Genomic DNA, 13,631 nt, shown 5'->3' with positions numbered 1-13,631 from the left:
ATGTGCCATGTGTGTGCCTAGTACCTGTGGAGGTGAGAAGAGGGTACCAGATTCCCTAGGCACCTCTCTCTCTATTAGATAGATAATAATATCTATGTTAGAGAGAGAGTTAATTCACATATTTAGGAACCACCATGTGGGTGCTAGGAACCAATTCAGGCTCCTCTGGAAGAGTCCGGGCTCTTAAGCACTGAGCCGTCTGTCCAGCCTCTAGTTCCTGAGTCCTAACTCTTCTTTTGGGGAAGATGAACACATGTCTGATGGGTTCACAGACATCATTGCCCACAGGCGGCCCTCTATAGCACAGGGCTGGGCACCCACCTTGCCCTTTATAGGTCCAGTTGGTGGACGTGGCCAAACTCGATGTTTCTGATCCCAAAGTCCATCCATTCCACAGTACACAGATCTGTGAAACACTGTTTCAGGTCTTAGGGAGTGAAGGAGACAATAGTCCCTGTCCTTATGAACCGTGTGTCATAGTTGTAGAAGGACATGAGTGACATATGAGGTGTGTTAGACATCGGCAAGGAGAAAGGGAGCAGGGACGGGGACTCGGAAGGGGAGGGGTGTCATTTCTAGATGAAGGGTCTAACCAAGGATGTGTAAAGGCCCAAGAGCAGCAGCTAAGAGCCAGGACTTTGGCCTTCTTCTTTCCAAGGAATTTTTGCCCATCCTCACCTGGGCGAGGTTTGTAATTGAATGGTGACATCGCTGACTTACTGTCCCCACTCCCAAGACCCCATAAATTTGCTGATACGTCAGGGCCTCGTGATGAACACCTGTAATCCCAAGCTGAGTAGAAGGACCAAAAATTTAAGGCCTACCAGGGTTACAGAGTGAGTTTAAGGCTAGCCTGGTCAACCTAATGAGACTGTGCTTAAAAACCAAGTAGAAAGTAGATGGGTGTGGTTGTGCGTACTAGGCTGAGGCAGGTGAATGTCTTGCATTCGAGGCTAGCCTGGTATGCATAGCAAGTTCTAGAACAGCCAGAGCTACATAATGAAGAGAAAAATAGTAGAAAGAGTGAAGCACGCCTTTAATCCCCCACTCTGGGGGCAGAGGCAGGCTGCTCTCTGTGAGTTCGAGATCAGCCTGGTCTACAGAGTGAGTTCTAGGACAGCTGGGGGCTGGGGCTGTGTCGAAAGACCCTGACTAAAAAAAAATTAAAAAATTAAAAAATTAAAAATAAAGGGTTGGGGATATAGCTCAGTGGTAGAGCACTTACCTGTCATGTGTAAGAGCCTGGGTTCAGTCTCCAATACAGAAAAACAAACTCATTCATACTGAGGCACTGCAACTGTTCAAAGATAACCGAGTGGCAAGAGCAAACCTCTGAAATGCCCCACAAGGGAAGACCTCCGCTCAGGAGCGGCCTGAGAGATGGGAACCTCCCCTCCTCCCTGCCTCTCTCCCCCACAGAAATTGAGTCTCACATTATAAAGCAAGAAGATATACTTAATGGCAAAGAGAATGAGATTAAAGAGTTACAGCAAGTTATCAGCCAGCAGAAACAGATTTTCAGGTGAGGGGCCGGGCCAGGCTTGGGGGTTGCTGATGGAAGTGGGAAGCCTGACTTGGCCCCTACCCAGGGCTGTCCAGCCTACGACCAGCTGGCTCCATTGCAGGAATCACATGTCCGACTTCCAGATCCAGAAGCAGCAGGAGAGCTACATGGCCCAGGTGCTGGACCAGAAGCATAAGAAAGCCTCGGGAACACGTCGGGCCCGGAGCCGCCAGTGTCCCAGGGAAAAATAAAATGCTGGTTGCCTAGCTGGTCTCTAAATGCAATGCCCAACTTCTACCTTCTCTATTCTGGGGAGACCAGCTCTTCCCCTCCATCCTGGGGACCCCCACCACACTGGGCAGAGGAAACACTGCCCAGTCTCCAGCCCCTGCTGCTGTACTACTCCTTTGGGATAGGATAGCGCCCATGGTAACGGAGTGGGAACTGCTGCTTGCTTTTGGTGGTTAGTCTTTTCTATACTCAGCCCGGGTTAGCCCAGTCACACCCTGCCTGAACTTCAGTGAATGTGGTTCTCTGAGGTTGGCTGTAGGGTTAGGGAAGAATGGAGTGTGTGAGTGTGTGCATGCGTGTGTGTGCATGCGTGTTGGTGTATCCCTGACTACAGACTTTAAGACTGGATTCCAGAACCACAGTAAATCTGAGAAACCAGAAGAACCCAGATAATAAAAAAAAAAAAATGCGTATGAGCTGGACTGTGGTGGTGCACACCTTTAATCCCAGCACTTTCCAGCATTTGGGGGGCAGAGGCAGGCAGATCTCTATATGAGTTCTGAGTTTGAGGCCAGCCTGGTCTACAGAGCAAGTTCCAGAAGAGCCAAGGCTACATGGAGAAACCCTGTCTTGAAAAACAAAACCCCCCAAAACAACATGTGTATGCACTAGCCATCCAAACCACTCCTGCACCTTCTTACCTAAAGAACAAAAACAAAAACAGGGAGGAGGAGGCTACACAACCTTAAATCTGGAAAACAGGGAAAGGGCCCCAGCCCACTCAAGTTGCTCAGGCAGGCCTTGATGGGGTGAAAGGTTAAGTCCTCTCAGAAGTCTTCACTGAGTGTGCCCCTAAGTGATCTTGGGGAACTCAGGATCCACAGGATTGGTTAAACCTGGCTTGTGCTGGGTCATTGTAAGGGTGGGCATAAAGCTGGGCCAGTGCTCTGGCCTCAGGGTCAGCTGGGGCCTGAGTCATAGTGGGACCTTCCAGCCAGAAGTTAAGGGCAAGTGGTGTGCTATTGTCAGAGGACAATGACAGCTGGTGGCTGCTTCCCTACTAGGAAGGAAGGAATGCTGTGGGGCACTAGAATAAGGTCCTGTGCGCCTGGGACCTTAGAGGGAAACCCTACAGTGGTTGGTTTGTCTCCCAGCTTTGTTCTGGGTGGTAAGCAGCTTGGGAAAGCTAGCCAGCGCCTGCCTGATTCTCCTTACCCTATCCAAGGTGGTGTATGGACGAGAGAAGTCAAGGAAGCATATGGATTGTAGCTAAGGAAGCCATGGAGGAGTTTCCTTGCGATGTTAAAGAGTTGGGGGCTGAGGATATGGAACTTCAAGCTCACACCCTGACCGGCTCAGAAGTCCCTTACAAGGCCAGTTTTCCCACCTGTGTTAGGTGGAGTTGGGCATAGCTGTTTGCTCCTTTCCAAAACTAGGCCTGTCTTCCTCTCACCTGCCTGTCAGTCAAAGTCTGGAGCCCCAGCCCTGTGTTCCACCTGTGCTGGAGAAAGTTCGGGCAAGGGGGTTTGCACCGGGTAGTGCCCAGGACTTGGGTCTCTGCTGACAACTCCGCTAGCTTCAGCGTAGACACTGGCGCTTTAAGACGCTTTGACCCCATGGCATCCCGGCGGGGCGGAGACAGTGCAGGCGCCACCAGCGGAGGCATTGCCCGGGAGGTAGTGCTAAGTGTCCTGCCCACCATGCTGACTGCGCTCGCCCCGCCAGCCCTTCCAGGGCTCTCAAGGCAGCTGCCTGCCCCTGCCCGGCGTCAGGATTCATCCGGTTCGTCCGGCTCCTACCACACAGCTCCGGGTTCTCCGGAGCCCCCGGACGTTGGGCCGGACACAGAAGGCCGGGGGACTTGGCTCTGGGTGGCCCCTGGGCGGGGGGCGGGCGCGCAGCCTGTGCTGTCCGTCAGCGCCCAGAATAGCCGCCAGCAGCACAGCTCCGGCTCGGATTTCCCGCGAGGCCCGGGCTCCGGCCCTCTGCCGCCCCGGCCCCAGCTGCGCATGCTGCCGTCGGGGGAGATGGAAGTCATCTTCGGCGCCAGAGCTCTGTTCAGCCGCTCCGACGCGGAGGATCGGGAGGAACAACAGTTCATGGCGCCTGCCATCAGCAGTCCGTTGCTGCCCGGGTCACCGTCTCCTGTGTCAGTGTCGCCGCCGCAGCCGCAGGCCCCCGACGGGGGCTCTCGCTGGGCCACCTACCTGGAGCTGCCGCCCCGCGGGCCGAGTCCGGCCGTCTCAGGCCAGTACGAGTGTGTGGAAGTGGCCCTGGAGGAGCGCACCGCGCCGGTTAGACCCCGCACGGTGCCGAAGCGTCAGATCGAGCTGCGTCCGCGGCCTCGGAGTCCCTCGCAAGACAGTCGCGCGCCGCGTCCCCGACTGCTCCTGCGCACCGGCTCCCTGGACGAGTCTCTGAACCGCTTGCAGGCCGCCGCGGGCATCGTACAGACGGCGCTGGCCAGAAAACTGGGCTCTGAGGTCCCGGCCCCCAGCAATGCCACTTTTAGATCCACGGGGAAACCAGAACCCACGACGAATCCTCGGGAAACAACACGCAGCACCCGTGTGGTCCCGGAAGAGGTCAAGTCTCGGCCACCCCGCGCACAAGATAGTTCTGTCCACACCAAAGCCCCGCGGCCTTGGCCCAGTCTTCGAGAGCGAGCAATTCGGCGGGACAAGCCAGCGCCTGGGACCGAGCCGCTGGGACCTGTTAGTTCCAGCATCTTTCTGCAGTCAGAGGAAAAAATCCAACAGGCTCACGAACAGGAATCCAAGACTCAGTTCCCTCATGAGACTCCCGATCGAATCGTACCGAGAACACGAAGCCCTCCCTTCCATTCTAGAAGCTCCCGAGTGGTTCCCAGTAAGGTTGTGAGACCAAGGAGCCCATCTCCTCCGCAGCAGACTCCAAACGGGGCCGTGCGGGGTCCTCGGTGCCCGTCCCCCCAGAACCTCTCACGACCTCATAGGACTGTCTGGAGAATGGGCAGTCCGTCCTTCCCTGAAGCATCTTCTGAGTGGGAAAATCGGAATGAGGCCGTAGAGGACTACAGCAGAAGGAGCCCTTCCCCTCCACCTCTTTCCCAATGGACTCAGGGTGTTGCTAGAGTTGGGAACCTAGGTCCCGAAACTCCTTCTCTGTGGAAGGCTCCACATTCGACAGGTGGAGATACTATAGGGCTGAGTAGGGACCGGTCCTTGCCAGCCCTGCTCCCACAGGAGTTACCTGATCATCCTATTGAAACGAGTAGCCCATCGCCCCGAGAGACATGGGGTCCTATTGTGCAGGGCTCATCGACGGTATTGCGTCAGGAAGCTATGAATGGCCTAACTCAGGAGTTGGAGCCGCCTACACCACCAGCCCCCGGGACTCCAGAACTCACAGAGGCGCAGTGTCTGCTCACCCTGGAAAATGCGGATAATGCCTTCAAAGGCAGGCAGCCGTCTCCAGTTGTCGATACACCGGAACCTCCCGGAAGTCATCTCACAAGCATCCTAGACGACGATATGTGCCCAGAAGCCTTGGCCTCGGGAGAAGCAGCTTCTGGACGGTCGCGCGTGACTATTCCGCGGCCGCGAGACGTGCGCAAGATGGTTAAGACCACTTATGCGCCAAGCTTTCCCGCGGGAACCCCAAGTTCCGGGCTTCCCGCGCCTTCTGCTGACACCCGCGGGGAGGGTGATGCATCAAAAGCGCAGGAGCTCCCGGCGCTGGAGTCGCCGGCCCCGGCTCATTACACTTCCATTTTTCTCAAGGACTTTCTGCCGGTAGTACCTCATCCCTACGAGTCTCCAGAGCTTTCACTCCATGCGACCCCTAAGGATGTCTCGCACTCCAACCAGGTCCCGAGGCGGAGGGCAGAGAACAACACCGCGAAGCCTTTCGCGCGCAGTGAGATCCGCTTGCCTGGCGCTCTAGTCTTGAGCCGCCGGCGGGAGAAAACCCCAGCTGTCCAAGGATGCGGTCCTGGGGTAGAAAACCTGGATGCTGAGGCCCAGCGCCTGGTCCCAGACCACGAGGGTCGAACCAGTCCCTTAGGAGGCGTTCACGCCTCAACCGAGTGGTCCCCTTTAGGATCAGCAGGGACCCAACCTCCTCACCCCGGCTCCCCGCAGGCATGTCCCAACTCGAGCCTTGGGACAGCACCCGAATTGGAGACACCACTTGTGGCTCCTACAAAGGCGGTTCAGGCGCCCCTCCCGCGGGAGCCTCAGGCGACAGCGACCAGGACCGCTGCACCCCTCCCGCGAGCTGCCTCTGCGCCTCCCACGGATCGACTCCCTCCTGCATCCACCCAGGGGGCGCGGAGGCTTCCAGGAGCCGCGCCACCAGGAATGGTCCTCGTAGACCCAGAGAGCGGTCGCTATTACTTTGTGGAGGCTCCACGGCAGCCGAGGCTACGGCTACTCTTCGACCCCGAGAGCGGGCAGTACGTGGAAGTGCTGCTGCCGCCCTCGCCCTCTCTTTCCCGGCCGCCGCGACAAGCCTATACCCCGCTGGCCCTAGGGCCGGGCCTCTACCCGCCCGCCTATGGGCCTGTCCCTGGCTCGTCACTGACCCCGCCGTCCCCCAATCTCCCGGCCCTTGGCAGTCTCCAGCTACCCTGGACCCCTGAAGCCGGGCCCCTGGAGGGGATGTACTACATGCCCTTGAGCGGGACCCCCAGTCCGGCTCCACCGGTGCTCTTCTGTGCCCCGCCCTCCAATTCCGGTCCCATCCAGTCCAGCAAGGGTTCCGTGTTTCCTTTGTGAAGCTTCAGGTCGCGGTCCCCTTGGAGTTGTGTTCCCTAGAAGGCTTTGGAAGTTCTGGTTCCTAGTCACTTAATTTTTCCTCCTCAACTCTTTGGCTAGTTCCAGCCAGTCCCCAGACCAGAAATGACCTTAAGAGAATGTGTCTGCTCCTTGGGCTGACAACGCTGGATCATCATTAACAAATGCCTGGCTGCCTATGCCCCCCGCCCCCCCGCAACAAAAAAATGTGTATCCCTTTCCCAAACCTTCCCAGGATGTGGTGTATGTGTGTATGCAGGCAAGCAAGTATGTCAAAGTGAGACCACTAAGAGATGCTGGGGTTTCCCAGAATGGAGGGTGTGGGAGCAGCAGGGCCAGAGCTGCCTGTGGTGATAGTGAACTGTTGGTCTCTACCTAACACCAGGCCCCAAGCGGGTGGGCAGGACAGGGGGGTGCTGCAGAGATGGAGGGGATGGGGGACAGCCATCAAATCTGGGTTTGAGCCTTGCTCTGGAAGGTTTTGGGAGAACACAATGAGGCCCCGCCCGCCCAGGGCTGAGAATGGCGGCTGTGGGGATAGTATGAGAGGTGGAAGATGGATGTTGTATAAGGAGACGTGGAGCGTCGGGTTGCAACTGCAAGTCCCTGGATCGCTGTGGTCCCTGTAAAGACAGCCAAAGGGACAAGCAACTCCTTGGCAGAAAGGCCTGCAGAAGGCGCTAGAAACAAGGAAGGGGAGTGATGTTGTTCTTCTTTGGGCTTTCTGTTGATTGCTGGGGTGACTAGGTGCAAGGGATGAACTAAAGAATGTCAAGTGATCAGTAAATACTTCTCTTGGCCAGCTATTCCTGAAGACTGACAGAACAATCTAGAAAAATAAATTAGTTTTGGGAGTTGTGGTTGTTTAACCAAAATGGAAAGGCAATGGAGGGATGACGGCTAACAGTTCACAGCATGGAGCCTAACTCCTAACACCCCAGGCCCCAGCTTCTGTCTTCTGTGAGCCATCCGCACCCAGGCAGGAGGCAAGTGAGTTGAATCTCTAAGATGACAAGAGGGGGAAGGCTGGGGTTTAGCATAGGGGCATGCTCTTGGTGTCTAGAAGGGAGGGCAGAGCTAGCAAGAGAAACCCAGGTGTGGTGGTGCATGCCTTTAGCCCAGAACTTCAGAACTTGGGAGGCAGAGGCAGGCAGATAAATCTCTGTGAGCTCCAGGCCAGCCTAGTCTACAAAATGAGTTTGAGTTCCAGGGCAGTCAGGGCTACACACAGAGAAACCCTGTTTCAAAAGACCATTAAAAAAAACAAAAACTGACAAGGGGCAGAAGAAGGATGTCCATGCAGAAGCAACAGTGCCCAACAGTGCCCACACAGGGACTGGCCCTTCAGGCTGCTCACAGCCCAGGGAAGCCCCAGACCTGTGTTCCACTTGCCCTGAGGTAAACTGAGAGATGGAGCTTGTCTCTGTGGGATGGGAAGTGATCTCTGTAGATTTGAGCCTGAAGTGACTGGACCTTGCTGGAGGGTGTTTGGAGAGGGACAGTTCCCACTAGAAGCAGGGTCAGGGCTGGCAATTGATAGCTTTCTGGTTCCAGGCCTATGCAACTAAGATCCCCCAGATCCCCGACCAGCCTTGTCTTGGACTGGAAACTGGCTAAAACACTAAATCAGAATAGCCTGAACATCTCTACCAAAGATTCTGATCCCCATGGCATAGAGGGACCAGGCCATCCCCAGAATGCATCGTCTTGTCCTGGTGTGCAATAAATGGCTGGCCATAGAAAGCCATGGTGACTGTGATAACAATCAGTGTATGATCCTTATTTCCTGCTGCCATCCTTAAAACAAAACAACCCACTTTTCCCTGGAGTGGTGGTACCTACCTTAAATTCTAGCACTTGGGAGGCAGAAGCAGGTAGATTTCTTTGAGTTCAAAACCAGCCTGGTTTACAGAGCAAGTTCCAGGACACTCGGGGCTGTCTCAAAATAGCCATATAAAAAACACTTAAAATTCTGTATTTTTATTTTATGAGTGTTTACCTGCATGTATGTATGTATACCACATGCATGCCCATGAAGACTAGAGGGTATTGAACCCCCTGGAACTGGAGTTACAGATGTTTGTGAACCACTATGTGAGCGATGGGAGCTGAGTCCAGGTCCTCAGGAACAGACGCATTTGTTCTTAACCAGTAAACTTTGGTCAGCTTGTCGCTTTCCCCGCCACTCCCCGACAGACAATGTTTATCTGTATAACAGCCCTGGCTGTCCTGGAACTCACTCTGTAGACCAGGCTGGCCTTGAACTCACAGAGATCCACCTGCCTCTACCTCCTGAGTGCTGGAACTAGCTGGGACTAAAGGTCCACACCCAGCTAGCTTGCTCCCTCTTAACCCCCACAAAGCCCTTCCATGCCTGGCTCTGGCCTGGGTGAAGGGGACTCTGCAGTCAGAGAGAGATCATGTATGCTCTCACATACTGTGGTTGCCAACCTCACCACAAGGAGAACCCTAGGCTGGCACCCACAACCATGGCCACATTCCTCCTGGTGGCTGAGTGACCTAGAGGCACTAGGGACTACTCTCATCATGGCTCCTCTGGTAGGAGGATATGTCTCTTCTCTCTGAGCTTTCACATCCTCACAGTAGAATAAAGATGACTGTAACCGACTGCCTCACCCCCAGGGTGTTCAGCACAGTCCCTGCCACTCGATCAGGTCACAGTATTGAGATCCATCCCCCCACCACCACTCCTGGGTCAGCCTAGAACCTCTCTTTGCATCTTCATCCCCTATCTGTGAGATGGAGCTCAGTCTGTGGGAGCCAGGGTCCCCCTGTGGAAACTGCTTACGTGTCACCTCCAGGGCCCTGGGGGAAGGGAAGAGGACAGTGAGGTGTCGGTTCCCTATTGGCCTGAACCACAAATAACTCGAATGCACAGCTGCACCCCAACCGCAGTGCAAGCTCCATGAAGTAACTTCAGAGGCCATGAGGCTGGCCCTGCCATTGCTACTACTGTTCGGGTGCAAGGCCACCCTGGGAAGCCTTGGGGACAGGCCTCCGCTCTCAGCTACTGCTCCAGTGCTGGATGACGAGGAGAAGTACGCATCTTATATGCCTGTTCACCTGCGCTGTGATGCCTGCCGGGCTGTGGCCTACCAAGTAAGTTCTGCCCGTCCCCCAAAAGTCCTGGCTCAGACCACTCCATCTACTGTAAACTCCATCATTGGCCTTTAATCCCCAGCCCGCAGCCCCAAGCAGCCATCTCTCCATGACATCACCAGCCTCCTACACTTGAATTGCCCTGCCTCAGTTTACACCCTTGCCTGGTTACCTAAGAGCGGCCAATCTAAGGTGCCCGCATCTTGTCACCCCAGGGAAACATTTATCCTCTTAGATTCCTTCTCTGTAGTCTTCTTGGTCTCAACACCCTCCCCAGGCCCCGGAAGTGCCTTTACTTCATGCATGTTGGGTACATGTGTATCTATGTGAACCCATCATACTTGTTGCTCCTTCAAGCATGCCTGTGTGACCATGTTTCTGTATGTATGCAGGGTGGATGAATACATGTGTTATTAAAGACTGGGCTCTGGTTATTTTATTTGTTTATTATTATTATTATTATCTTTATCACTGGCTTTCTTTGTTCTTGTAGTTTAAAAATAGCACATGCTACCGGGCAAGCATGCCCTCGAAGAGTGGCCTGGTTTTTCACACAGCATTTCCTCCCCTGCCTGAAGTGGCCCAGCCCAGCTTTGGGGCCCAGGCCAGGGTGGGGATGGGGTGGGGAGGGGTGGTGAAAGGTGGTGGGGTGGGGAGTAGGAGGGGTGCTGCAGCTTGCCTCACAGGTGCTTCCTGCTCAGCAGCGAGCGCCTTGGCCACCTCAATCTCCCCAGAGACTTGGGTGTCTGTCCTTTCCTCCTTCCCACAATTGACAGCTGCCCCACAGTCCTAGCTCTCAGCACCTCCTCATTCCAGATGGGGCAACATCTGGCAAAAGCAGAAGCTAAATCTCACGGTCCAGACTCCAGTGGACTGCAGGAGCTGAGCGAGTCAGTATACACAGATGTCCTGGACCAGACCTGCTCTCAGAACTGGCAGTCGTGAGTTGCCAATCCAGGCCCTACCACTTTCTTAAGGGAAAGGGCTGGCGGGTACAGACCTCCATCCTCCCGTTGACACCACAGGCCGGGTCCACGAAGGCTCTGGCCTCTGGCCTGAGGGAGGAGGTTGACTGGGCTGAAATCCGGGAAGTGCAGCTCTTGGGGGCAAGTTGGGGAGCAGATGGCAGCAGAAAAGTCACTGTGAGATCTTGGGCCTTGAATTTAACCCAGTCTGAACCCAGCAAAAACTCAGTGTACTTAGGATAGAAGCAAGTCCCTCCTTGGCCAGGCCCCCATTGATCCTCTATCCCTTGCTTCCCACTGCCGCCAGCTATGGAGTTCAAGAAGTGAACGGGATGAAACGTCTCATGGGCCCAGGACTCAGAAAGGGGACAGAGCCTAGCATCAGCGTGATGATTACTGGGGGTCCCTGGCCCAATAGGTAATTACAAGGTGGGGAAGGGGTCCCTGGAGTCCTGGCTTCCCCCCAACATCCCTGTGGGTAGGTTAGGGTTCAGGGTACCTCTTGCTCTCTTAGGCTCTCCACGACGTGTTTCCAGAACCTGGGAGAGTTTGGAGAGGATCAGATCTACGAAGCCTACCGCCAAGGCCATGAGGCCCTGGAGGCCTTGCTGTGTGGTGGCCCTCAGGGTTCCTGCTCACTGGAAAACCCAAGAGAAGAGCTTTAGTACAAGTGGTACACCTGCAGATCTTCTCTCCATATATATATATTAAATTAATGGTTGCTTGGAGACAGGGTCTCTCATCGCATAGCACAGGCTGGCCTCAGCCTTGGAATTGCTGCCCTGTGACTCTTCTGAGCCTTTGGCCCTATTCCTTCAGCAGTGGTGGTGGGGAGGGGGCAGGGAAACCTGGGCTTTGTTGTCAGTCTTCTTCCTCCCTCCTCTTTGGGGCAATGGGGGTTTCTACTTTCAAATAAAGTTCAGTGACTTTGAAGTCTCCATAAAGGGGCTCGGGGATGGTGGGACAGACGTGGAAGTCTCTGTTGAACGTCTTCCCATCGTGGGCCACACACATAGCACTCTACCCACCTAGAAGACAGCTGGCGCAGCTGGAAATGGGAGCAAGTGAGGAAAGGATCCAGAGACATGGATCCAGTCCAGGGTCAAGCAGTCCAGGACTTTGGATCCCTCAGAGGGAAGGTGCAGCCACCTTGTGGCCACCGAGGCATGGACTTCTTACTCTCTGTATTTGCTTAGACAATGGAGGCTCAATCTAAGCAGCAAGAGAACTTGAGGACATGACCGCCTCAAGGTATGGTTGAGAAGGATTTTATTGTAGATGTGAGGGAGAAAACAGCCAGAGGCATCTGGAAGAATCCAGACGGAAATGGGCCCAGAGAGGACGTGGGGGCGGGGGAGCGAGAGACACTGGGAGAGGCGCAAGAAAGGAGCCAAGAGCGGAAGACCAAGAGAACGCGCGCGTCGTCAAGATGGCAGATTTATATGGGAATGAGAAGCTGGGGGAAGGGAAACCCAGCCCCTGGGCTGGAGAGGTTTAGGGTGGGGGGAGGGTGGGCAGTGCTGCCAGGAGCCATGAGGCTGTGTCTGAGTTTCTTGGGGACCTGACAAGCAACAGACCCAGTACCGTCTGGGCTGGGAGGGGCTTCAGACTTTGAAGGTAGGAGCAAGGTTGGCTGCTGGAGGAACTGGGGTGTCTCAAACAGGCTTGCACGTGTAGGCCCTGGGTGTTGGTTTCCGCAGCGGCAGCAGCCTGCCTCTGCCGCCAAAGCAGTTACATCATCACCTGCTGCCAGGTGCTTTCCACCCATCAGCTATGCGACATGTGCACCCCCTAAAGGTGCTCCCCCAGCACAGCTTGCTCATGCTCTTGTCTCTCTTTATCTCTTCTTTCCTCTTACCCTTCCTGTTCCTCTCTAGCCTGTTTTTTCCTAGCTTGCCTCGCTTGTCTCTTGCTCCTCTTCCCTATTCCTGCCTGCCTGCCTGCCTCTGTCACGTCCCCACTCCAACACAGCCTTTCGCTCTCCCCCTCCCCCAGTAAACCTACTGCACTAACTCTGCTGCACAGTGTTTGCTTAGTGGCATACCTTGGCAGGGCCTGTGGAAAGGTACCCACTTCACCTTTCTTTTTATTTATCTTTACACTGGGTACTGCTCTGGATCCCTAGTGCCCTACCGAGTAGATTAATTCATAAAGGAATGGAAACACAGCAGCTTCCTCTTGGATTAATTTGACCAAGATTGAGCCAAGTTTGAATTCTCCATTTCTCTCCCTGTACCTTCCAACTGTGCAGTCTGGCTTCTGGTCTGCCAGGAATCTGTCTGCTGTGTGTGTTTGTGTTTAAACTGTGCCTGTCCCCTAACACAAGGGCCTCACTGTATTTATTGTTTGTTTTTGAGACAAGGTCTCTCTGTGCAGCCCTGGCTGTCCTATAACTCACCAAGATCCATTTACCTCTGCTTCCCCAGTGCTCGGATTAAAGGTGGGAGTCACTAACCTGGGCCAGGAATGAGGGATTCTCTACAGAAATCTTTAACAGTTTTACAAGGGAAAGTCACTTCACTGCTTCCACGTGACCTGGATTAGTAAACACAAGCTGCAAATAGATGCTCTCAGCCTGTAGCCACGATTGTGGACTGTTTGCAAGGTGTTTCGTGGCTATTGGTTTTGAGGGTTCTTCTAACCTGCTGGCTGTTTTCAGTAAATAATTGTTGCTACAAATGCATGCACACATACATTATTTTCGGACAGGGCATTGAAGGGCACATAATTTAAGATTAAAGCTATGCAATGGTTTGGATTGTAAAAGCTGATGGCATGGGAAATCCAAGGCAAATAAGGTTGGTTACAGCACTCCCCTAAAGGCGGGTTAAACTCAAGCAGGCTGAGCGAGAACACAGCAGGATAGCAGGTTAACTATATCGTCTTAAATATCTCAAGGGATGTTATTAACTTTGCTGTGAGGATTGTCCAAAGTTCAGTCTACTGAGAGTCAAGAAATATCTATAAAGATATTTCTTTAGCCGGGCGGTGGTGGCACACGCCTTTAATCCCAGCACTTGGGAGGCAGAGGCAGGC

At 54.3% G+C, this 13,631-nt stretch overlaps 3 protein-coding genes across 4 annotated transcripts in view; all 3 read left to right on the top strand.

The window, feature by feature from the left end:
• Spata24 (spermatogenesis associated 24) overlaps positions 1-2,177 on the top strand; it is an 8,477-nt gene extending 6,300 nt beyond the window's left edge. The window contains exons 5-6 of one of the 2 annotated variants that reach the window (XM_005355939.2): positions 1,420-1,522; positions 1,626-1,785. In XM_005355939.2, coding sequence (XP_005355996.1) covers positions 1,420-1,522; positions 1,626-1,755 — 233 coding nt within the window. In that variant the 3' untranslated portion in view covers positions 1,756-1,785. Of the gene's footprint in view, positions 1-1,419; positions 1,523-1,625 lie in introns of both variants that reach the window. The other variant, XM_013349470.2, reaches the window with a different exon arrangement.
• A 1,067-nt stretch (positions 2,178-3,244) lies between these two features.
• Prob1 (proline rich basic protein 1) lies at positions 3,245-6,929 on the top strand. Its single transcript, XM_005355938.2, has one exon. The coding sequence runs from the start codon at positions 3,352-3,354 to the stop codon at positions 6,490-6,492; it is 3,141 nt and encodes a 1,046-aa protein (XP_005355995.2). The 5' UTR covers positions 3,245-3,351; the 3' UTR covers positions 6,493-6,929.
• Positions 6,930-8,875: 1,946 nt separating this feature from the next.
• Positions 8,876-11,320, top strand: Mzb1 (marginal zone B and B1 cell specific protein). Its single transcript, XM_005355937.3, has 4 exons — positions 8,876-9,630; positions 10,447-10,571; positions 10,903-11,013; positions 11,110-11,320. Exons 1-4 carry the CDS (start codon positions 9,457-9,459, stop codon positions 11,258-11,260), a joined length of 561 nt encoding a protein of 186 aa, XP_005355994.1. The 5' UTR covers positions 8,876-9,456; the 3' UTR covers positions 11,261-11,320.
• The last annotated feature ends 2,311 nt before the right edge of the window (positions 11,321-13,631 follow it).

The sequence above is a fragment of the Microtus ochrogaster genome, chromosome 18 (genome assembly GCF_000317375.1).
Source record: "Microtus ochrogaster isolate Prairie Vole_2 chromosome 18, MicOch1.0, whole genome shotgun sequence".
In the NCBI taxonomy this organism is placed as follows: domain Eukaryota; kingdom Metazoa; phylum Chordata; class Mammalia; order Rodentia; family Cricetidae; genus Microtus; species Microtus ochrogaster.
This window is presented reverse-complemented; position numbering and strand designations above follow the sequence as displayed.

Bases quoted from the DNA above. Each gene is read 5' to 3' on its own strand.
- Prob1 (XM_005355938.2), top strand. From the start codon at position 3,352: ATGGCATCCCGGCGGGGCGGAGACAGTGCAGGCGCCACCAGCGGAGGC.
- Mzb1 (XM_005355937.3), top strand. From the start codon at position 9,457: ATGAGGCTGGCCCTGCCATTGCTACTACTGTTCGGGTGCAAGGCCACC. The intron at 9,631-10,446 runs GTAAGTTCTGCC...TCCTCATTCCAG, and splicing joins GCCGGGCTGTGGCCTACCAA to ATGGGGCAACATCTGGCAAA. The intron at 11,014-11,109 runs GTAATTACAAGG...TTGCTCTCTTAG, and splicing joins GGGGGTCCCTGGCCCAATAG to GCTCTCCACGACGTGTTTCC.